At 38.0% G+C, this 24,138-nt stretch overlaps 1 protein-coding gene across 6 annotated transcripts in view; it reads left to right on the top strand.

The window, feature by feature from the left end:
- The window catches only part of GALNTL6 (polypeptide N-acetylgalactosaminyltransferase-like 6), a 1,214,871-nt gene that overhangs the window by 482,143 nt on the left and 708,590 nt on the right, over positions 1-24,138 (top strand). For all 6 annotated transcript variants that reach the window (XM_021072439.1, XM_021072442.1, XM_021072445.1 and 3 more), the window contains one exon: positions 23,340-23,478. In XM_021072439.1, the coding sequence (XP_020928098.1) occupies positions 23,340-23,478 (139 nt within the window). The remainder of the gene's footprint in view (positions 1-23,339; positions 23,479-24,138) is intronic.

Below are 24,138 nucleotides of genomic sequence, written 5' to 3'. Positions count from 1 at the left end.
GCAAGGGCAGGGATCGAACCCACAACCTCATGGTTCCTAGTCGGATTTGTTAACCACTGAGCCACAACAGGAACTCCAAAAGTACTCTATGTTGATGGAACAGCAAGTGCATAGGCCCTGAAATGGAAACTAGCTCAGTGTGTTTAATGGAGAGGAATTAGCCTGCTATGGCTAGGGTGCAGTGGGGCAAGTAGAATGAGATAAGCCCTCAGAAGGAGGCTGGAGTGTTACCCGCTAGCACCTAGTAGATCATCCTAATGATTCAGTTGTTTTTTTTTTTTAAGTTTAATTGAAAGTCATTGGGATGTTCTAAGACCTTTTCCTGTTGGTATGAACTGACTTATGCCTTTATATGATTATACAAGCTGTTGGGTGAAAGATCTGAAGTATGGACTTTACGGGAGCAAGAGTCAATTCAGGGAGACCAGTTGGAAGATTAAGTCCAGAGTAAAAGATGCCAGTGGCCACACCAGGTTATTGAATTAGATAGGATGTGTTATGCTGTGGAGCATACACCACCAAAAATCTCAGTGATTTTCAACAAAGGAGCTTCATTTGTGGCTCACTCTAAATATGCCTCCTGGGTCTAAAGCAGCTCTGCTCCATGTCATCTGTTCTTTAGAATTCGAGCTGACAGAAGAGCCTCTATCTTGATCATTGGGGACATGGAAAAACAGAGAACACAGTAAATCCTGCCGTGGCTTTTAAAGACTCTCCAAAAATCATATGTCATTCTGCTCACCACCACACCCCTTTTTTGGCTCAAGCAAGTCACATCAACAAGCCTAGCATTAATAACAAATTTTGTGTTACTCACAACAGGATCATCAACTGTTTGTGAGCAATACAGTGTGTTGAAGATACAGCAACACATGTAGGAATTAGAATGGAAATAGGGTCACTGCAAATGTCTGGTGAATTCGATGTGAAGTGTGAAAGAAAAGAGGGATCAAGAATGACACCCAGCTTTGCACCTGAGGTGCTGGGAGGGGGTGTAGGATGTGATTTTTCCCAGCATTGAGAAGCAGTCAGGAGATGGGGAAGAAGAAAGCAGATAAATGGACCCATCTAAGTTTGCTTGTGAGAGGATAGTTTGGCAAATATTAGTCCAAATGATGGACATTTGGAAGAAAAGATGAATGCCCTAGTGGACTGCATGTCTGAATGGGGAGCAAGCACAGGTATAAAGGGAATAAGTAAGTGAGAAAACTGGAAGAATAAGAGCATTTTCATGGTGATTTTACTGGAAGATCCTTTTGTGGAGATAGCAATGCCAACATGTGACCATGAGCTGATGACTGAGATAGAACAAGGTCATTGGAGAGAACAGTACATGGGATGAGCTCTCCGTGTGAAAACTGAAATCACAAAAGATATGGTAGGACTGTAGACTCGGCAACTCTGTGTTATGCATGAAAATATCCAGGGAATTATGGGGAAGTAAAGATTAAATCAGGTGACAGCAGTAAGGATAAGAATAGGGTTTTACGGCTAAGTTGTCTGAGTAGCAGCAGATGAAACACAAGAGAGGGAAAAGCCGCTTCCTGATGTGAGACTTTCAGAGATGAAAGGAGATGAGCATCCACTCGGAGACCTGTGTATTCAGGGGATACACGGGTGTCCTTGGAGGGGCAGTAAAGAGAGCGAGGATGTAGGGAATTATTTGATTATGATTATGTTGCATAATCATATGCAACAAGAATAATGTGGATTGGAAGAGGGGTGGTGCTCCAGGGGAAGAGGAGCCACAGGGCAGTGGTAAAAGAGATCTATGATTAGCATGAGGACGTGCTGGTCTGGTGGATTGGCCTTGACACTTAGAAGCATTTCTAAGCACCCAGACCTCACCAGATCCACGCCTGTAGGAGTGGGGAATGGCAGGACATTGGCAACCCCCACCCCCTCACTGAGTTCATCTAGGAGGTGTTCATTGCACATCAGAGCCTTGATCCCTTGGGGGGTCACTGCACCAGATGTTGGGCAGCCTCTCTTACTCCCCATCAATGCCATTGAAGTTTATCTCACTCTCTTATTCCACCCTTTTACTTGGAATGCGTATTCTTTCCTTTTCTTTTTCTTTTCTCTCTCTCTCTCTTTTTTTTTTTTTTTTTTTTTTTTTTCTTTTTAGGGCTGCGCCTGCGGCATATGGAAATTCCCAGGCTAGGGGTCAAATAGAAGCTGCAGCTGCCAGCATACACCACAGCCACAACAATGCAGGATCCCATGTCTGCAACCTACACCACAGCTCATGGCAACGCAGGATCCCTGACCCACTGAGCAAGGCCAGGGATCGAACCTGCATCCTCACGGATACTAGTCAGATGTTTCCACTTCGCCATGATAGGAACTCCTAGAATGGGTATTCTTAAAAGATGATGATGTGATCATGTTTGGAGGACACCTCATTCTGCTCTTTGGTTTTTTTGGTTAAGAGGAGCTCACATTTTCAGAGTGTGGAATGGCACAGGGATATATGCCATCTATCTCTTTGGATGAAAACTAGGCAGAATCTAGGATGCTCCCTTAGCTTACACTGGCCCTGAGTCCTTGAGTTCAGGGCTACCCACAATAGAAAACAGCCTCCTGCCCACAGTACTTGGGTTTCAAAACTTCTAGCTTGGACCTTAATTAAAGCCATTTTGCTAGGAAAATACCTGACTGGTTGCCTGAGAAAAGCTACATAATAGTGTTTTATATATCACTACCCACATCTGTAGATACATATACACTTGATAACATACAATGAAATTACCATGTAGCTATTATCAGGATGTCCTATTAACCTAAGAAATAGTTACTATGGTAATAGAGGGGAAAGTATGTATAATTAAATACCAAGTTATTCCACTGCTTGTTCTTAGATTAAGTCTTTGTCCCGGAAAATGTAGAGAGGTTGCAGCTCTTAAATAAACCTGAAAGTGTCCCTGAGTGTGTGCCAGGAGATGGAAGGAAGGTACCTCTGCTTGTGGAAACCCCTGATTGTAGGAGTGAGAGGCATACAGAAGCTTCTGGAACCTTGGGGGATGGACCTATAAAACACCTGGGGACCAGCATTCCTGAACATGCAGGCAGGGTCCAAATTTCTGGTCCAATCTTAAAGGAGAAGAGCATGTGGATTTTGCTCTCGGGGCACAGTAATGACATCCCAACTGAGTTAGAAAAGAGAACAACTAGATTCTGAATTAATCTGCTATTTCCTGATGATAATGAACCTTGTACGAACTAGAGTTTTTAAAAGAAAACAAAAGCAGGAAGAATAACTTAAGCAGAATCTTTGTAATACCTGACACTTACCTTAATCCATGGCCCTCATAGTTTCTGTGAAGGTTGGAACCATGTATCTTTTCAGGTCTGTTTTCTGTGTCCTCCCAGCATATAACAGGTTTGTAATAAGTATTTGTTAAGTGAAATGATTTATGAAAACATCTGATCAGAAGATTCCTAGAGACTTGTGTTTCCTGACAGCAAACTGTAATTCAAGAATTAGCTGAATTAGTTCTAGAACTCATAATAAAAGTTACTAGTTTTCTAACATTAATTGATCAAGTTATAGAAATACAGAGATTGTATCAGCAATAATTAAAAGCCAATTTCAATTCCTGTTTTCATTTTTCTCTTTATTCTGCTGACCATCTGAGAAGGAGATAATTTTGAAGACGTTCAAAGACTCCTACCAGACAGAGGGTAGAGCTATCTTCTAATGGCCCTATGATTGCCGTTCATGAGGGTTTAAATGATCAGATTTATGTAAACCATATATAACATGCTTTGGAAAAAAAAATGCTTCCATAGCTGTATGATTTAGTTGTTCTTGATGCTTTTCTTTCAACTCCCAGTTACAACTGGAAAATCAAAATTGGGTTGATGAAAGGATAAGGTGTGTTGTGGATACAAGCTAAGAGGTGTGTCCTCTAAGTTTCTCTGTGTCCTTTGATACACTCATTCTCCCATCATGCAGTGGTGTGGTGATGAACTCCTCCTCATCATTCTCTAACGGTCTCTCCACTACCCTACAATCGACCTTCTAGAATGAGTTTCTCTTCGAAGGATCATTTCCTCCTCACATTTGAAAATATCATGGTGCTCTTTAATTATTATTTTCCTATTCTGTGTTATCTGATAATGAGCACAATTTAGCTTTGTACGTGGTATTACAAAAAAGGTCTTTTTCTCATATTTTATTTTTTTCTTAATTGACAATAATTGTTTTAGAAAGAACACCTATGAGAATTATGAAACAATGGCAACGCCAAAGTGTTTGTTTTTTTTTCCTGATATCCTCATAACTGATTATACTTTAAAATGACCCAAGAAGGGAGTTCCCATCGTTGCTCAGTGGTTAACTCATCCGACTAGGAATCATGAGGTTAGGGGTTCAATCCCTGGCCTCGCTCAGTGGGTTGAGGATCTAGCATTGCCGTGAGTTGTGGTGTAGGTCTAGGACACGGCTCAGATACCACGTTGCTGTGGCTGTGGTGTGGGCAGGCAGCTACAGCTCCGATTAGACCCCTAGCCTGGGAACCTCCATGTGCCATAGGTGTGGCCCTAGAAAAGACAAAAATAAATAAATAAATAAATAAAAGGACCCAAGAAGCTATAACCTTTAAGGGATAGCACAAACCTGGCAAAGATTCACTCTCAAACAGACCTGTGTGACAAAGAGAACCTACTGGTCATAAGATATTTAGTGAGACAGACCTGAGAGCCCTGAGGTCAGACCCCTCAGTCTCTGCACAACTAAAGCTGAGTAACTGGGTGGGGATGTGGTCCAGCAGTGACTCTCTTGGAAAATGCAAGAATCCCTCCTTTCTCAGATGCTTGTGCTACTTTTGTCAACAGACTTAACCTCTTCTCCAGACCTCTCAGTTACTACTTCTGTAGTTAGCAAGTCATCTTGTAACTTGTTATTTTTACAATTTATTATTATTAGATAAGAAGTCCCTGCCTTCTCATCTAAATCATACAGGAGAGAGCACTGGGTTTTTTTCCCTAAGATTCAGCTTAAAGTGTCCCACATTTCATCTTTCCATTTGGCTCTCTATAATATATTATCCTGACTTAGTTTATCTCCCTTATGTGGGAAAGAAGACAAGCCACTGGAGGTCTGGGGACCTACTCTTTCATCTCTGCTTTGAGATCAGTTTGCTTTAACTGGAGAGAGTAAATTTAATGAGTTCCACTGAGAGTGAGAACTGGAGCCAATTTTAATTGAAACACTATGAATTGTAACTTTCCCCAAGGAAACTTTTAATTTATTTTGAATCATACAATATTATCTTTTTTTAACTCAAAATGAGCCAGAACTCTATTTTCTTTATTTGTGTAGATTTTGATAACAGAAAAACAACCTTTTGTGGCTAATTTGATTTAAAGAACCTTGTATGTTTCAATTTAGTTTATCCTTGCCTTCTTAGCATCAGTTATATTTTATATTTTAATCAGCCAGGCAATAAAAACAGGTGTCTTTTGGATCTCGGCCCCTCAGTCCTCCCTCAAAGATCCTTCCTCTATGATGAACTCCCATTTCTTCTAAAAGACTGTCTGTATGACTAAGTCATATAATTTTTTCTTTTGAGATTCTCGGTAATTGCTTTCAATCAGTTATTATTGCCAAGTACTCAAGCATAGCATAATATCTGCATGTTTGGCTTTAAATCTGAATGAAATCTCGGATAATGTGTTGATTTAAAAACAACAATTGAATGATTTGGTATAGATAAAGTTAGTATAAAACTACCTAGCCACACATCTTTTCTTTGTAAATGAGGAAAGTGAGGGTGGGAATGTGGATGAGTTCACCTGAACCATATAGCTGTGTAGGAGGAAAGATGGATGTAAAATTCAGAAACTAGATATTTGTCATCCAACTCTAAGCTATGACATCCATTTGTATAGTGCAGCCCTGATGTGGCAGTGATAGATACCAATTATCTTCCTCTCCAAGGTTTGAACTTGGCCTCACGATCCTCAGCCAGAGCTCCAGAGAGCCAATATTAGACTTGCTTACCTGGGCCTCAGTTTCCTGATCTATAAAAAGGGGCTATCATACCTAACTTACAGAGATACCATAATGATCAAATCAGCAAAGGTGTATCAAAGGGCATCACAAAATATAAGGCCAGAGTAAAATAAAACATTACTGGAATTCTAGTTGTGTGTGGCTCAGTGGAAATAAATCCAATTAGTATCCATGAGGATGTGAGTTCAGTCCCTGGCTGTGCTCACTAGGTTAGGGATCTGGTGAGCTACAGTGTAGGTTGCAGATGGGGCTCAGATCTAGCATTGCTGTGACTGTGGTGTAGTCCAGCAGCTGTAGCTCCAATTCAGTGCCTAGCCTGGGAACTTCCATATGCCATACCTGTGACCCTAAAAAAGAAGGGAAAAAAACCCCACCATTTTACAATGCCTTTCTCTTTAATTTTTTCACATAGCCCTTTCCAGAGTCAATTTAGGCAAAAATTTAGTTCAAAACACACATTTTATTTTATTTAAACTAAAATCTTATGACTGGGTTGAGCTATATTTAATTTATTTTACTTTATTTTGCAACTTATGTCCTGTTCTTAGTTGTCACTTTCTTATAGGATCCAACCACACCACTCAAGGATTTTTAAAAGATCTTTGTTTTTTGGTTTTTTTTTTTTAAATGAAAAAAAAAAACTCATTAAAAAAAAAAAACACAAGTGAGGAATAAATTGCCTTCCAAATCTTATTTAGAGTTAATCATTTGAACATTTGATAAATTCATTTACAGTCATTTATCTTTAAATACAGAAACATTAAAAGACAATTATTGTAAGTGGTTGTATAAAATCTGAGTTGTTCTATGCATGGTATTTTATTTTTTATCATTTTGAAGGATGTTAAAGAACAGGTTTCCATTAAGTTTAAAAGCATAAATAAACTTTCCATTAAAATGGTGAAATGAATGTACATATTTGTCTGCTTTTTTTTCTAGAAATCACAATAAAAAGTTAAAAGGCAATTAAAAGATTAGAGTCTCAGAGCCAGAAAGAGAAGGGAGGGAAAGCTATGAGCATATGATAGATAACAATTTATCTGTGGAAGTGGAGAGGAGATGGTAGTGGTTACTGATAAATGAAGGGGAGGGGGAATGTGGCCAAATTCCACATGGAGGTAGGAGCAAACAAGTTGTCCTATAGAAATACAAAAATTTTCCTGATATGTCAAGATCAGTTACAGAAGAGTAGGATTGGAATATGAAGCTTACAATTGGCAGAAGAACTGAAACTCTGTGTACCAAAGGTCAACATTCCAATCTCACTCATCTTACCTAGTGGCCATCTCTCCACCCACTGTTCAATCACTCTGCAGCCAAACCTTCCATGAGCCCAATCTAACCCAGGAGCACAGAGCTCTGCTTCAGCTTTGTATTGACTGACAATTAACAATAAACACAGCACAGATCCTCAGATACAGAGGAAAGTGTCCTGTGCAAAGAAGGAGAGCAAGCAAGGAGAAAACCTGATGCCAGAAGGAAGCAAAAATGTGAAATGAAAGGGGAGAGTTGAAAATATTTCATTCATGATACAAAAAAAATAAAGTAAACTCTGTAAGAAAAAAAGCAATAAAATAAAAATAAGAGTAAAACTGGAAGAAAAAATAACATGCTTTGCAATGAAAAATTATGTAAACACAATATATTACTTTTTGTATTTAAGAGTAAACCCATAACAAAGTATTAAAGACAAAAATGGTGAGAAAACAGAATATATTACCAACCTGGACACTTGCCAATCAGAGAATTTGGAGATGGGAATGAGAATGGGACTGGAAGGAAAGGATATAATAAAAAATACATTCATTTTACGGAGTAAGAGGTCAAGATATAGTCTATAGATAGTGAAAGATTATCTGTAAGTATATTATTTTTAAAACCAAAGCAAAGTGAGAGGAAACAATCAAACAAAAACAGGGAAGGATAGGAAGATAATGTTAAGACTTCAATTAATGGCAGAAATTTGATATATAATATCTAAACTCTAATAAATGAAAAAATATTAGTATCACATTTGTGATCTAGAGGTAACTATCAAACAAAACGGGTAAAAGAATTAACAGTGCTGCTTTTTGTAAGCAGTGCATTAGAAATAGGTCAAACATAGAAGGATAAAAGTTAATTTTCATTTTAATATTCAATAGACATAATATTTAATTTTTAATATGTTATTGAGATATAGTGGAAATACAAAAGCCTGCATCTGTTTGAGGTGAATAATTTGATAATTTTGACCTAATATACCCCTGTAAACCTCTCAACATAATCAGGAAAATTAAGATAAATTATCCCCAAAGTTCTTATATCCCTTTGCAATCCATTATCCCATTTTTCTTTCTCCCTTCCCTCTCCTTGTCCACCTCTGATATGCTTTTTGTCACTCTAAATTATTTGACATTTCTATAAATTTTTATAAATGAAATATATAGCATATGCTCTATTTTGTCTGATTTCTGTCACTGGGTGTAATTGTTTTGAGGGCACTCCATATAGCTGTGCATTTCAATTTCACTCCTTTTCATTATAGAATAGTATTCTATTGTTTGAACATACCACCATATGTTTATCCATTTCCCTTTTCATGAACTATTGATTGTTTCCAATTTGGAACTTTTACAACTAAAACTGCTATGAAGATTCATGCACAGGCCTTTGAATAAGCACATACTTTTTTCTTGTTTACACACCTAAGAGTGGACTGGTATATATTCAAATTTTTAGAAAATTGTCAAATTCTTTTTCAAGGTGTTTTACATTCTCAGCAGCAACATCTAAGAATTTCAGCTCTTCTGCATTCTTGCCTATACTCAGTACAGTCATTCTTTTTAAGTTTGGTCATTCTAATTGGTGTGGTATAGCATCTCCTTGTTTTTAATAGCATTTTCTGGATGACTAATGACTGATTTATGGCTGAGGGTGGTGCGTTTATATTTGTATTAAGATGAGTGTTGTGTTTTTCTCCCTGACCCTTGTCTCCTTTCCTCAGTTTCCTTGTGTGGCTGACGGTGGTGAATTTTGTTATGGTTTTAAAACTTTTTAATATCTTTAAACAAAAAGGATGGAGAGTTTTATCTTGCCATATTTTGCCATCTTTAACAGAAAGTTTTTCCAGTTTTTGACTGTTGCTCTTATTGTAAATACTTCTCTGTAATCATACTCTATTCCTTTAGATAGATAGATGATTGAAAAATAATAATGACAGATAAGTAGATAGATAATCTTGCAGGTTCTGCTTCTTTTTTTTTTTTTTTTTTTTTTTTTTTTTTGTCTTTTTGCTATTTCTTTGGGCCGCTCCCACAGCATATGGAGGTTCCCAGGCTAGGGGTCGAATTGGAGCTGTAGCCACTGGCCTACGCCAGAGCCAGAGCAACGCGGGATCCGAGCCACATCTGCAACCTACACCGCAGCTCACGGCAACGCTGGATACTTAACCCACTGAGCAAGGGCAGGGACCGAACCCACAACCTCATGGTTCCTAGTCGGATTCGCTAACCACTGAGCCACGACGGGAACTCCAGGTTCTACTTCTTTGAATAAACCATAGCTGAAAGAAAACAGTTGCCAATTTAGAATGCTAAACACAGCCAAACTATCATACCAGGAAAAGTATAAGAATAGAATAAGGACATTTTGAGACATGATGAGTTTTTAATCCATACTTATTTTGTTGATTAGCTCATTAAAGATGTTTTACAATGTGAAGAAGAAGTAAAGATAAGAGAGGGTTAGATGCAGCACACACAAAAGAGGAGTAAGCCAAGATGTTTGTTATCTAAAACCAAAGATGTTCCAGGCATTGAATGGAAAAATATAATAGTTCCCAGAAGGTATTAAGATTCTAAAAAAATTGAAGAAACAATATACCTGAAAGTTGAGAGAAAGTGTATAAACAATTGATGGAGAGTTTTGTGATTGAATTATTTTTTTTGGCTGTGCCCATGGTACTTGAAGTTCCCAGGTCATTGTTTGAACACACACCACAGCAGTGACCGGAGCCAAAATAGTAGCAATGCCCAGTCCTTAACTGCTAGGCCATCAAGGAACTCCCAGTTGAATTATTATTAAAGTTCTTAGAAAACATAAAAATAATAATACTATTCCATGGAAAAAGATAAAATTATATATGTTTTACACATAATAAATCAGCTCTGAATAGCATACATAGTTATATGTTCCTAATTGTATGTATGTAGGATTTCTCCAAGGAATTACTTCTAATCAAAATTAGTAAGATCAAATAATAGATGGGGAGATAAAGAGTGCATAGGTAATGTGGACAGAATGAAGAAACAGACTTAATACTCCTCATTTGAAGTAGGAATGAGGAGTTCCTGTTGTGGCTCAGTAGTAACGAACCTGACTAGTATCCATGAGGCGTGTGTTCAATCCCTGGCCCTTCTCAGTAGGTTGAGGGTCCAGCATTGCAGCACTGTGGTGTAGGTTGCAGATATGGCTCAGTTCTGGTGTTGCTGTGGCTGTGGTGTAAGCCGGCAGCTGCCACTCTGATTCGTTCCCTAGCCCAGGAACTTCCATATGCCCCAGGTGTGGCCCTAAAATAAATAAATAAATACATAACAATGAAAAAAAAAAAAAAAACCATGAAGTTGGAATGATAAAATAAAGCCTAAAATGGAAAACTTAAAAATTAAAGAATAGGAAACATCAGCATATGCATGTTGTGTATATGTGTGGTGTAATGTACATATGATTTTGTTGAAAGCAGACACTGTGGGCAAAAGAAAGAAGAAGAGGGAGACTCATGCTATTATTAACAAACATTGTCAATTAGTTAACATTTAAAGCTAAGATATAAAGTTCAGACACAAAGAACAAGCAAGAATCAGAAGAAAGAAAGAGAAGGAGAAGAGAGGAGGGGAGAGGAACCAAATGTCTTAGTCTTAATAACAAATGCTAAAGCTGAAGCTGGAATACTGTCCGTTTCCCTCCCTACCATGGTGGAGTGATGGGAGTTCAGTGAATTATTCAAAACATTCAGAAAACAAACCTGCCCAAAAAGTTCCAGGATTTTCAATTGCTGCTAACATATGAAGCTGACAGCCATAGGAATATCACATCTCCTTTGGATTAAGAAATCGTTACTGCTTTCAGGTTTTTATCATAGTTTTTCATAAAAATATAACAGTAACCCTAAAAGGTAAAAATTTCCATTTTAAATATGAAGAAATTGACCTTTCTTGAGAGAAACTATGGGACACAACAACATTTTATAAGTAAGCGAATAGGAACAGAAAACCCAGATTTTTTTTTGATACTTTATAAATTAAAAATAGAGTCTTTGTTCTTTATCTCAATGCAGTTTTTTGTTTCTAATCCTTAATGATTTTTTTAAAAAAATCTAGTTCTTCACACTATAAGTGTTTGGTTTTTTATGCCTTTTAGGGATGCACCTGTGACATATGGAAGTTCCCAGGCTAGGGGTCGAATCAAAGCTGCAGCTGCTAGCCTGTGCCTCAGCCACAACAACAAGGGATCCAAGCCACAGCTGTGACCTACACCACAGCTCATGGCAATGCTGGATCCCCAACCCACTGAGCTAGACCAGGTGTTGAAACCATGTCCTCACTGATACTATTTGGGTTCGTAATCTGCCGAACCACTGCAGGAACTCCTTACACTATGATTTTTAGTGACAAATGGATGTCATCTCAATGAACCAGGTTATTATAGTCAGGTTAGCTCCTTTTTTCTTCCTAATTTTTGAATTCAATGAAAATGTTACACCTTGAAATACTTATCTATAAAATTTATGTAGTAATTTCCCATAGAGCCTAAAGAAAAAGGCTGTTAGTGAGAACTAAGTAATTATGTATGTGTAAGTTTTCAGGCCACATCACACTTATTTCACCCTCAAATATAAACCTGGTGTATATTTTTCTTCTGCCAGCCCTATCCAAAGCTGTAAAATGCAAATGCTTAAAAATTCTAACAAAATCATAGTCTTCAAAAATCAATAGCATTCAAGAGGAGTTAAAGTAAAAACAATTCAATAAATAAATTGAAAAGATAATTACATTAAAATAATCATAATCAAACTCATTCATAAGCCTTTTTATAACATGAAGCAAACTACCAAAATTTTAGTACAGTAGTTCACAAAATTATCTGTTGGGATTCACTTGTATAAAACAAGCCCTAATTAATATAATTATCAGCTCTTTGATTATCATAAATTAATACTTAGTGTATAGTTTTTAATGACACAGTATCCCTCACAATCATATATCTGTCAATTTACTTGGGTACTGAGGTATTTCATATAAGCTATATTGAAGAAAGTAAAAATGGAATTTTCAAGAGATCTGATTACTTAACGATTTTTTCAGAAAAAGAACTTGTACATGTTAGAGTTTGAAGGAAAAAGAAAAAAAACACCTTGATATCTGAAAACAAGTCTGTTCCTTAAGTAGAAAAAAGGAAGACTATTGAAGGTAAATTTATTGGGAGTCTTGGGAAAAGAATGTCTTACTAGGTTTCCCAAAGAAAAAGCTGAACTTGGGTAGAAATGTTTTGCCAATGGTCATAGTGATGAAAACCACAATTTCTTGGAAGCCAATCTTGAGTTATCACTTCCAGGATGATCTGATGAGACAAACAGAATTCCTTGAGTAAGGCGTGGAATTAGGATTGGTCCTGGCTGGGTCACATTCCAGGAAGTGTATTGGCTAGACAAGAATTGTTTCTTCTCTTTAGAGTTATACAGCTGGTTACCTAGAATATTGTTAATCAGCACCTAATGAAATGGAGAAAATATAATAAAATATACATGAAGAAGGATAGAGAATTTTAGCATAAAGAGAGGAAAGTCATCTGGTCAATTTAAAATATAGAGATTTCTGGAGTTCCCTGGGAGCCTAGTGGCTTAGGGTCGGGTGTTGTCATTGCAGCAGCTTGGTCACTGTTGTGCTGCAAGTCTGATCCTGGCCCAGGAACTTCCATATGCCCTGGGTATGGCCAAAAAATAAAAAATAAAATAGGATATAGACATTTCTAATCTCAATGAATGTGAACTTCATTATCCTTTAAGAAATTACTCTAAATCTAATGCATCTCTATATTCCAGTAAAACCCCTCTACTTCACAACATTAATAGGATTATTTGCATATTGTGGGGGTCTCTGCCCTCCGTGTATCAGGTTTATTGGAACAATCAGAAGTTGATGAGATACAGATCACTGATAACTTCATTCCATTACTACAGACATGAGGGAGAGAGACATTTATACTCCAGGAAACAGTTTGGATGGCTTGTTCCATGGAAATGTAAATCAACTTATCTTTAAAAGAAGGATGACATATTACACAGAGTCCCGAGTGCCAAATTCGATGAGTTGCCTTCCGTTGCCCACTTAATGTTACCTCGCTCTCCACCCCCACTCCCCACTGGCCTGACCGGGACTGTTATGTCTGTGGTGTTCTATTCTTGATGACCAGAGCAGTATCATCTTTTCTCATTCTCTCATCTCTTCCCATCCATCCAGCTTCCTTTGTGCTCTATTGAATATGATTTCACTTGTCCCTTGGCATCCTATAAAATTTTATCAGAAATAGTACATGCTGTGTCAGGCATTTGTTGTCACTCATAAACAAAATTAAGATTTTCTTCTGTAGAAACTATTTAAAATCTGGCACATACATCTATTTATGGCTCTATCTCGGTCCCCATTAATATTTAACTAAAATAATTTTTGAACTGATTTAGGATCACAGCCTTTATATAGTCCTACTATACCATATACTATATTTCAGTTGTCTTCTTAAATTATATACGGTGTTATAATAGATGATAATGTTAACTCTCACTTTTTAAATCAGACTTTTACTCCTTTATTACAAGGAATAAATGTATTGAAAAGAGTATACCCCTCAGATCTTATTTCCACTTATTATTTTCTTTGCTAAACCTTCTTTTGCTGTTTTCATTCTAATTTGCCTCTTTATCAGTGGCCTCTTTATTTTTCATTCCACTTTCTTTGATGTTTTTGATCTCAGCTTCTCTGCATGCTTCAAATGACAAAGAGGACACTTTATGATTGCGTTGCCTTACTTTTTCAGAAGAGGTAAACAGCTATGACACTGACAGGCTATGATTTTTTACACAAAGAAAGATGTGAACAGACCTGACCAAGTCAGACACATTTGACAGTAATGTTCCATTTACTCTGAGTTTATCAAAAAAGAAAAAAAAACTTGTCACTTCCTGAGGAATGCACTGGATGGGAATTAAGTCAAGGACTTCTCAAAGGAGTGAGGATTAGAGGAGGAGAGATAAGATACAGAAATCTTACTGTGTAGAAATTACAGACACTTTTGAACACTTTTTTTTAATCATTAGTTCTTAATGATTGAGAAAACAATGTATTTATATCTATGTAAGCAGAACTCATATCTACCAGTGATGAATGGAAATGAAGCTTTAAAATGATTGGGATGTTGAGACAAAATATTCCTTAACACAATTTCTCCTGCATTATCGGCAGACAGGGAAGCTTTTTATGATAACTTAAAGAATAACTTCACAATTAGGAAAGAAAGCCTTTCCACAAGGCCACATTCAAGCTGAAAAATGATAGAACATTAAGATTTCTATACAAACACGTCTGTTTTAAACATAGGAAATTCTTAATTTCTTTCATAGCAAATTCTTATCAATACCATTAATTTATGCAAATAGATTCATAGATTTATGTTGTCTCCGCTTTAAAGATCTGTGCTCAGAGTGAATAAAAATACTTCTTGCAGTCAAATGCTCTTGCTACTTAAACTTCTTTTAGGCTAAGTCAAAACATAGTAAGGATTTTAATATTAAAAAATGCCCATCTCTCTAGATATTAAACACTCTTTTAAAAAATGAAGTTTAAGGAGTTCCGAACCTGACTGGTATCCATGAGGATGTGGGTTTGTTCCCTAGCCTCGCTCAGTGGGTTAAGGATCTGGTGTTACGGTGGGCTGTGGTGTTGCTCAGAGAGAGGCTTGGATCCCGCGTTGCTGTGGCTGTGGTGTATGCCGGTGGCCACAGCTCTGATTCGACCCCTACCTTGGGTACCTCCATAAACCATGGGTGTGGCCCTAAAAAATACAAAAAAAAAATGAAGTTTGCGTAATTAGACGATGGAGATGTAATATTCTTACCGATAATGAATGGTTATTATTATTACTCCATGACGGCATTACTGTTTATATATACCAAATTAGTTTATCCTGTAACCAAACTGTATAGTTTTAATTTTCTTCAACTATGTCCTTGTTCTTTTCTCTGGTGGTGGGTATTTTAGGTATTTTGCATTTTCAAATACATTTTTAATTTAGCTCTTTAATCTCACTACACACAACACCTCAAACACACATAATAACTACACTACCAATAAGGAAAAACTCCCGGGATTTTAATTTAGATTACATGAGGGACAAGAGATCAGTTCCTAGAGAACTGACAACTTAAAAATACTTTTCCTAATCCAAGATCATGATCTAGCCCTCCAGTTATTCAGTTCTTCACTAATTCCTCTCAGCAATATTTCCTATATTTTCAGTATGGAAAGCAGCCTTGTATATATTTTGTTAGGTTTATTCCTAAATATTTGATATTTCCATGCTATTTGAAAAGCTATTTTAAATTTTTTATTTTGGATTGTTGACATAACATCAGTTTTTAGAGTTCTTCAATTTTGTCAGTTTTTGTACATATCATATCATTTAAAATAAATCAGCTTTTAATTCTTCCTTGACAACCTCTACAGCTTTTATTTCTTCTTTGTGACTTATTTCACTTGATAGGCCCAGATAGATAGGATCAAGCTCACAGACTGTGTAGAGGCTGTGACACTTGACAGCTTTGTTTTGTCTCCAATCTTAGAGGAGAAGTGTCTCAGCAACGGTATATGCTATTTGCCGCATTTTTATTGTGGAGACTTTTTGTCATATTTTTTTTTACAAGTTCCCTTCTATTCTTAAGTTATTGAAAATTTCCATTACCGTTGAGTTTTATCCAATGATTTTTTTTTTGCAAATCTTGAAATAATAATATGACTTCTTCTTTAATGTGAGTCATACTGGTTGATTTTGAATGTTAAGCCAGCATTGCATTTCTGGAAAAAAAAATCTCAGTTGGTCATGATATACTATCTTTTAAAATATTGGTAGATTCATTTTGGTAATCATCTGTTAAGGATTTTTCTAACCTGTAATCCTGAGGGACATAGATCTGGTAGACTCCTTTCCTGTACTGCCCTTAGTGGTTTTGATTATCAGGCTTATGCTAGCTTCCTACAGAGTTTCTCTATTTTCTCAAATATCTCTATATAGACAGTACTCTTTCTCACTTTGATGTTTGGAAAAATTCGTCGGGGAATTCATGTGCACCTGGAGTTTTCAAAATGTTTTTCAACATGAAGCCCTCAAAGTCTAGCCATGTTGTCAGAAATAGAAGGATTTCCTTCTTTCTTGTGAGTAAAGAAGAATCTGTTGTATTTGCTAAGCAAAATAAGTCATACAGAGAAAGATAAATACGGGATGGCATCGCTTATATAGAGATCTAAAAATGCTTGGCTCAGAGAACCAGCACGGAGTGGTGATCACTGGAGGCTGGGGCTTAGGCAAATGGGGAGATGTTGGTCAAAGGGTATACAACTTTAAGTTTTAAGACGAGTAAGTTCTGGGATCTTGTGTTACACAAGAGGTGCATTTTTATTATTTCATGTTTCCCCATTGTTTCTTTGTTTTTTTTTAAAGGCCTCACTTGTGGCATTTGGAAGTTCCCAGGCTAGGGGTTGAATCAGAGCAGCCACAACCAGAGCAACACAGTATCTGGGACCTACTCCACAGCTTGTGGCAATGCCTCATCCTTAACCCACCCAGTAAGGCAAGGGATTGAACCCACAACCTTACTGACACTATGTCGGGTTCTTAACCCACTGAGCCACAATGGGAACACCTCCCCTTTGTTAGGTTTTGTGTTACACATTCTTGTGTGATTTTTAGCTGTCACCCTAGAGATTCCACTATGGATTATTAACTTTTTTTTTTAAGTCACAGCCATAGCATATGAAAGTTCCCAGGCTAGGGGCTGAATTGGAGACAGCTGCCAGCCTATACCACAGCCACAGCAACGTGGGTTCCAAGCCACGTCTGTGACCTACACCTCAGCTTAAGGCAATGCTGTATCCTTAATTCACTGAGCAAGGCCAGGGACCGAACCTGCATCCTCATGGATACTAGTTGGATTCATTTCCACTGAGCCACAATGGGAACTCCCTGGATTATTTACTTCTGATAGTCTGTTTTAATGAGGACTTTTACCACTTCCAGAATAAAGCAAAACCAGCAATCTACCTTTCTAGCCATGTCTCTTACTGCACTTTCTAGCCATGTCTCTTACTGCACTTACACTCCAGCCATACCAAACTATAGCTGCAATTCCAGATCACACTTGATGCTCTCACCTCTCTGAGCCATGCCTGTGACATTCCTGTCTGCTTACCAGATCCTTCCTTAAGTCTGCTGAAGGGCCCTGAATCACTGATAGGCATTCTCTTTGTGTGTTAATTAATTAATTAAGTGCATCCCTTCATTTCCCTATTTATTCATCTTGTAGGAACTCTGTTTTTTGCTTTTTAGGGCTGCACCCGCAGCATATGGAGGTTCCCAGGCTAGGGATCTAATCTGAGCTGCAGCTGCTGGCCTAAGCCACAGCTACAGCAACACAGGATCCAAGCTGCATCTGTGACCTACATCACAGCTCACAACACCACCAGATCTTTAACCCACTGAGCGAGGCCAGGGACTGAACCTGCAACAACCTCATGGTTCCTAGTCGGACTCATTTCCCCATTGCCACAACCAGAACTCCAATTGTTTTTTTGTTTGTTTGTTTTGGTGGACATCTCCTAGGAACTCTGGTGGACAGGCTATGGGATCAGGACCAGCCAGAGATACCAAGACTCAGCCCCATCCCTCATAGCCTCAGAGATTATTCACTTGTATTTGAATCACAATTGTCTGTTTTTACTTCTTTCTCTTAGACATGATGTCAAATGTAATAACACTGATAATCCATCCTTTAATTCCCAGCCCCTGTCTCAGAGTAGATACTTAATATGTGGTTTTTAATAAATAAATGAATATCTTTATTTCCACTGGGTAACAATCCCAAACCCTATCACTTCCTTATTTGTATACTGCTCCTAAAATATTTCTTGAGTTTTCTGCTCTGGGGCAGGCACCGTTCTAGATTCTGAGGATATCTGGGGGCAAAGAAGAATGGTCCTGCTTTTATGAAGCTTATATCCCAATGGGGAGATTGTTGATTAACAAGTAAAAACATAAATGTGGAATTGTAAACAAGATATAGTAAAAAGAAGAGCAGATTTGGGACCTAGAGAGGGTGTGGTATGCTTGCATGCTGGATTAAGACAGTTTGATTATGAAGAATCTCTCCAAGAGAATTCTATTTGAGCAAAGGCCTGACAACATCGATTCCTGCATGTCCCAACTGCCTATCCTCAAAAACCTTCAGAAAAAATGTTAAAACACTGATTTCCTTATTATTCTTATACTCAATTATTTCTAAGCAAAAGTTAAAATACTTCAAACGGTCTGTCACAAGATTGATTTTTCCTTTGACAAAAGCCTATTTTTTATCTCTCAACATTCTATTTTATGAGACCTCAATCTACTTAGATAGGTTTTATAATTATTTTTAAATAGCATGTTTTGAAATTCTTATGGGTATTCATTCACCTCAGTTTTTTCTCATCCAGTATCCCCAGGTCCAGACCTTTTAAAACAATGCAAATCCTCTACCCTCCTTCAGGTTTGAGCTGAAAACTCAGTTCCGATTGGGAGCTTCTAAGCCATACCTAGTTCCTCGGTTTGTCACAATTTTTAATCTCTTATAGTGTTTACTATCCATCCCTTCCACAAACAGTTTCCTTTTCACAACAACTATTTTAAAGGTTTGCCCTATCTTAGTTCATCTGAGCTGCTATCATAAAATACCTGGGTGGCTTCTAAACAACAGAAATCTTTGTCGTTACTGTTCTGGAGTCTGGGAGGTCCAAGTTTAAGGGAGTAGAAAATCTGGTGTCTGATGAGGCTCACTTCCTTGTTCATAGACCAAATATGTGTCTTCTCCCTCTTTCCTCACTTGGTGGTGGTGGGAGGAGGAAGGGTCTCTGAGGTCTCTTTTATAAGCACAGTAATCCCATTTGTGAGTCCTAATTCCTCTTGGCCTGGTCACCTCCCAAAGTCCCCGTGTCCATGTGCCCTCACCTTGGGAGTTACAACATAACAAGTTTTTGACAGAATACAAACATTTAGGCTGTATAGCACTCTGTGTCTTCCTAATCAGAGTATATTTCTAGCTTTTTCAGGCTTTTCCTTCCCAGACGTGCCTATTATAGATAATCAATAAGCATTCAAAAAATGATAGTCCCACCAGTTTATGAGATGGCCAAACTAACTGGAGACTCTCATACTAAGTGAAGTACGTCAGAAAGAGAAAGACAAATACCATACGATATCACTTATATCTGGAATCTAATATATGGCACAAATGAACTTTTCCACAGAAAATAAAATCATGGATATGGAGAACAGGCTTGTGATTGCCAAGGGGGAGGGGGAAGGAGTGTGATGGACTGGGAATCTGGGGTTAATAGATGCAAACTATTGCCTTTGGAATGGATAAGCAATGAGATCCTGCTGTGTAACACTGGGAACTATATCTAGTCACTTATGATGGAGCATGATAATGTGAGAAAAAGAATGTATATGTGTATGTGTGACTGGGTCACCTTGCTGTACAGTAGAAAACTGGCAGAACACTGTAAACCAGCTGTAATGGAAAAAAATCATTAAAAGAAGTTTCATCTGGAGGATCAGCATCAGGTGCACTAAGAGAGAATTAACCAAATTTCCATGTTAACTTCTGCTCTGTGCCTTGAATAATATAAGATCGGAGACATATTTGTAACACTTAGGGCTTTTCTGCTTAATACTTGTATGCTCATATGTAGTATTTAATTTTTATGTTTTTATCCTTTAAAATGTCTCAGTGTACCTTTAACCCCTATTAAACATAGCAGATCATACACTATTTTTTTTTATATTTAAAGGACTCTGATTTGAATCCACATGATAACAGTAAAGTACACTAGAATTTTGAAAGTGATAAATAGCTAAATCTACAGACTAATAATTACCCTAAAGACCTCTGAATGTCATTTTCCAACATACGCTTTTTGTTTGTTTGGAGCTGTTTGCTTTTTGTTTTGTTGTTTAACAAAAGGAACATGAAACCGCAGGAGATGTCATAGACCCTGAGGCTCTACAGATGACAATTTGAGTTAAGAGCATTTGCTGTAGAAACGGCTGGCTCTGTGCATAAGAAGATAAAAATTTAAAATTTCTCACAACTGCAATGAACAAACTTCTAGAATGTTTCTAGAATGCCCTCACTGGTGGCTCACAAGTTTTGTCGTCTAACTCTAGTGTCACTCATTCATTGGAAAAGGCTTACCCCCCAGAGGTTTATCATTTGAAGACTAAGTTGTTGCACAAAGAAAACAAATTTCCCTGCGATTGACAGCTGTCTGAATGCATGTGTAGCTTTAATTTTTTTTAATCTGTAGTCTTAAAAGTGGCTGAATCCAAAAGCTCACCATTAAAAATACCTACAAAAATTACTGGAAAGGTGCCTCCGGTGTGGGTACACATTTCATTAGAGCATTTAAATTTAACAGTTAAAATTGACTATAGAAGTAAGGACTATGATGCACTATGCTTTTCTTATGAAATAGGATTTATGGAGTGGCCTGTAAATCTAGTTCATATCCAAGAACATATAAGGTCAAAAGACCTTTCCAGCTAATTGGGCCACTGGCGTGAGAGAGATCTTTTAAAAGTTTCCCCAGGTTCAAGAGCTAATTGCTGATTGTGGCAATGCTTATTGAAAATATCAGTCTCTATTGTTTATTTACGTGTAATACAGGTGACACTAATTGTCTCACAGTTGTTTTCAATTCCCAGTCTGTTTGCTCCAGCATCCCTGCCATGCCTGGTTCTGATGCCTGATCTCTCCAAGTTGTGGTTTTGCTTTTTGCCATGCCTTGTCATTTCTTTCTGGAAAGCTGGACATTATAAAAGGAATGGCTGTAAATAGACTTTCACAAGGCAGCCTAGAGGTGTGGGGGAGGAGACTCTGGATTTTCTCCCTGCTTGGGTTGGCCAGGATCGTGAGAGTGGGCTGAAGGCAGGAGTTTCTCTAACTTAGGTCAGTTAGGCTCTAGGGACACACCTGAGGGGGCGGGGTTCTGGTTAACCCATTTCCCCTGAGGGAAGCTGTAGTAAGCAGCCCAGGGTGCTCTAAAGCACGAGAGAATTTTTCGGCAACATTTATTCTGGGAACCTGGTTGAGCCCCTAGTGAGAAATCTCACAGCATTACTGGGGCCTCCTGGAGTTTTTCCCTCACCAACTTGTCTGCTCTGAGCCTTCAGCAGGCTGGCATTTCCAGCTGAGACTCTCCTACCCGGTCCTGGTTCCTGGGGTCTTCCTGCTCTGGTAAGCCTCAACTCCTTACCCCAACTGTCTCTCCAGCCTTGGGCAGTAGTCTGCCCTGTGTCTGTTCCTCTCTTACAGGTCCAAGAAGAGAGGTTGATTTCTCATTCTGTTCAGCTTTTTATTTGTCATTAGGACGGCGTGGCAACTTCCAAGGTCCTTACCTGCAGAACCAGAAAACAGAAGCCTTAAAGTAGATTTAAATGAAACCAACCTAGAAAATATGACATAACATAATTAAGAAAGCCGGGAGTTCTCGTCAAGGCTCAGTGGAAACAAATCTGACCAGTATCCATGAAAATGTGTGTTTGATCCCTGGCCTTGCTCAGTGGGTTAAAGATCTGGCATTGCCTTGAGCTGAGGTGTAGGTCACAGATGTGGCTTGGACCTGGTGTCACTGTGGCTGTGGCATAGGCTGGCAGCTGTCTCAAATTCGACCCCTAGCCTGGGAACCTCCATATGCTGTGGGTGTGGCCCTAAAAAAACAGAAAAAAAATAAAAAAGCAAGCTTTGGTAAGCTTAATATATAAACTGCTTTTAAAGCAAATAAATATGTTGTTTGTTTTGCTGTTTTTGATTTTTATGGCCATAGCTGCAGTTAATGGAAGTTCCAGAGCCAGGGATTGAATCCAAGCCATGGCTGTGACCCATCCTCCAGGGGCAACACCAAATTCTTCAATCCACTGCACCCCAGGGATCAAACCTCCACAGCAACCAGAGCCTCTGCAGTCAGATTTTTAACCCACTGTACCACAGTGGGTAATCCACAAGTTGTTTTTTTAAAGTCTCTAAACAATCATTTCACAATGTCAGAAATATAAATGATATATGTATGTACAATTAATTTCATTAGTAATCAAGAGTAGGCAAGCTTCAGTGTGAAAATTTATATTTTCACCAGTAAATTTCCAAATATCACCGAATGCCTCTGAGGAAGTGTAAAAACTACCTACTCACTCTGTGGATATTCTAGCAATTCTGTTAGTAGGAATTATTCTCTCCTTTCCAAATATACATAACTAGGAATATATAATAAAATGTTTATTTCAACATGTTTTATAATATGGAAGACTGAAATAATGTATCATCTGTAGAATGATGTGAATTGGGATACAATAAAAAAATAGCCATTGGAAATCAATGAAATGATGGCTTTTTTATGCAATTATGTTGGATAAAGTCAAGCTATAAAGCAGTAGCTATATTATAATCTGCATATAAATGTAGCAAACATACTCTTAAAATCTTTGCAGTGTTTTTTTCTGGAATGTAATGTTAAAACTTTTTAATTCTGTGTTTGCATTTTATCATGAGTGTGTTTTGCTTTTCTAAATAAAATAATACTGTATAATAAAATCTGACTTCTAGAGCCTCTGTGGAGCATAGTAACAGAGACTAAACACATTCATGTCTTATTGTATGTTCTAGAAGATGAAATGGTGTTTTTTTGTTTGTTTTTTGCTTTTTTAGGGTAGCACTCTCAGCATATGGAGTTTCCCAGGCTAGGGGTGGAATCAGAGCTACCGCCACTGGCCTATACCACAACAGTGCAGCGCGGGATCTGAGCCACATCTGCGACCTACCACAGCTCAGGGCAACACCGGATCCTTAACCCGTTGAGTGAGGCCAGGGAGCGAACCGGGTCCTCATGGTTCCTAGTTGGGTTTGTTAACTGCTCAGCCACCGCAGGGAACTCCTGGACTGGTTTCTGTGCAGAGGCTGATCCCCTTTTCTTTTCTCCTGCAGGGAAGGGTGAGCATGGAAAACCTTACCCTCTCACGGAAGAGGACCACGATGACTCAGCTTACAGGGAAAACGGTTTCAATATTTTTGTCAGCAACAATATTGCTCTAGAGAGGTCCCTGCCGGATATCCGCCACGCCAAGTGAGTACCGGCTCGCCTGCGAGGAGAGTGATTTTTTTTTTTTCTTTGTCTCTTTTGGTTCAGTATGTTTAATGTTTATCACCGTGAGATACATAATTGAAAACCGTGCCCTAATAATTTTATTAAAAACATTTATATTCCATAATCTTAGGTGTTTTTAAAGTTAAACTGGAATAACCTTTAAAATTGCAAAAGAGGAACTATCAAGTCTCTGAAATTTAATCTTCCTTTTCACTATTGAGCTGGCTGTTGGAGCTCCATTGTAAAGGAAATACTTTCCGATCATGTCTATACCTTGTCCTTTGATCATGTACCTTGTGAAGCACACCTTTTCCTCTGGCGATTAGTGCTGTTAGAACTCATCTACCTGTGCGTACCTTCTACTGACTCCGTTATTATATTGGCCATATCAGTGTCATTGTTGTTACCTTTTCTGTAGAAAGTGCCTAAAAGCTATGCATACAAAATCTAAAGATAATAATTGGTTCCTCCCTTTCCTGTCGCTTATGAACTGCTTGTGGCTGGTCAATTGACAATGAGTTCAGTTTTTGATGGCATCGTGGCTAAATAGCATAGTCTGAAGGGAAACAAGAAGAATATTGCATACAGTTAGCTGAAAGCCCTCTTCGTCCACCCCATTTCATCCTAACATTGTTTAAT

The sequence above is a fragment of the Sus scrofa genome, chromosome 14 (genome assembly GCF_000003025.6).
Source record: "Sus scrofa isolate TJ Tabasco breed Duroc chromosome 14, Sscrofa11.1, whole genome shotgun sequence".
Classification (NCBI taxonomy): Eukaryota; Metazoa; Chordata; class Mammalia; order Artiodactyla; family Suidae; genus Sus; species Sus scrofa.
This window is presented reverse-complemented; position numbering and strand designations above follow the sequence as displayed.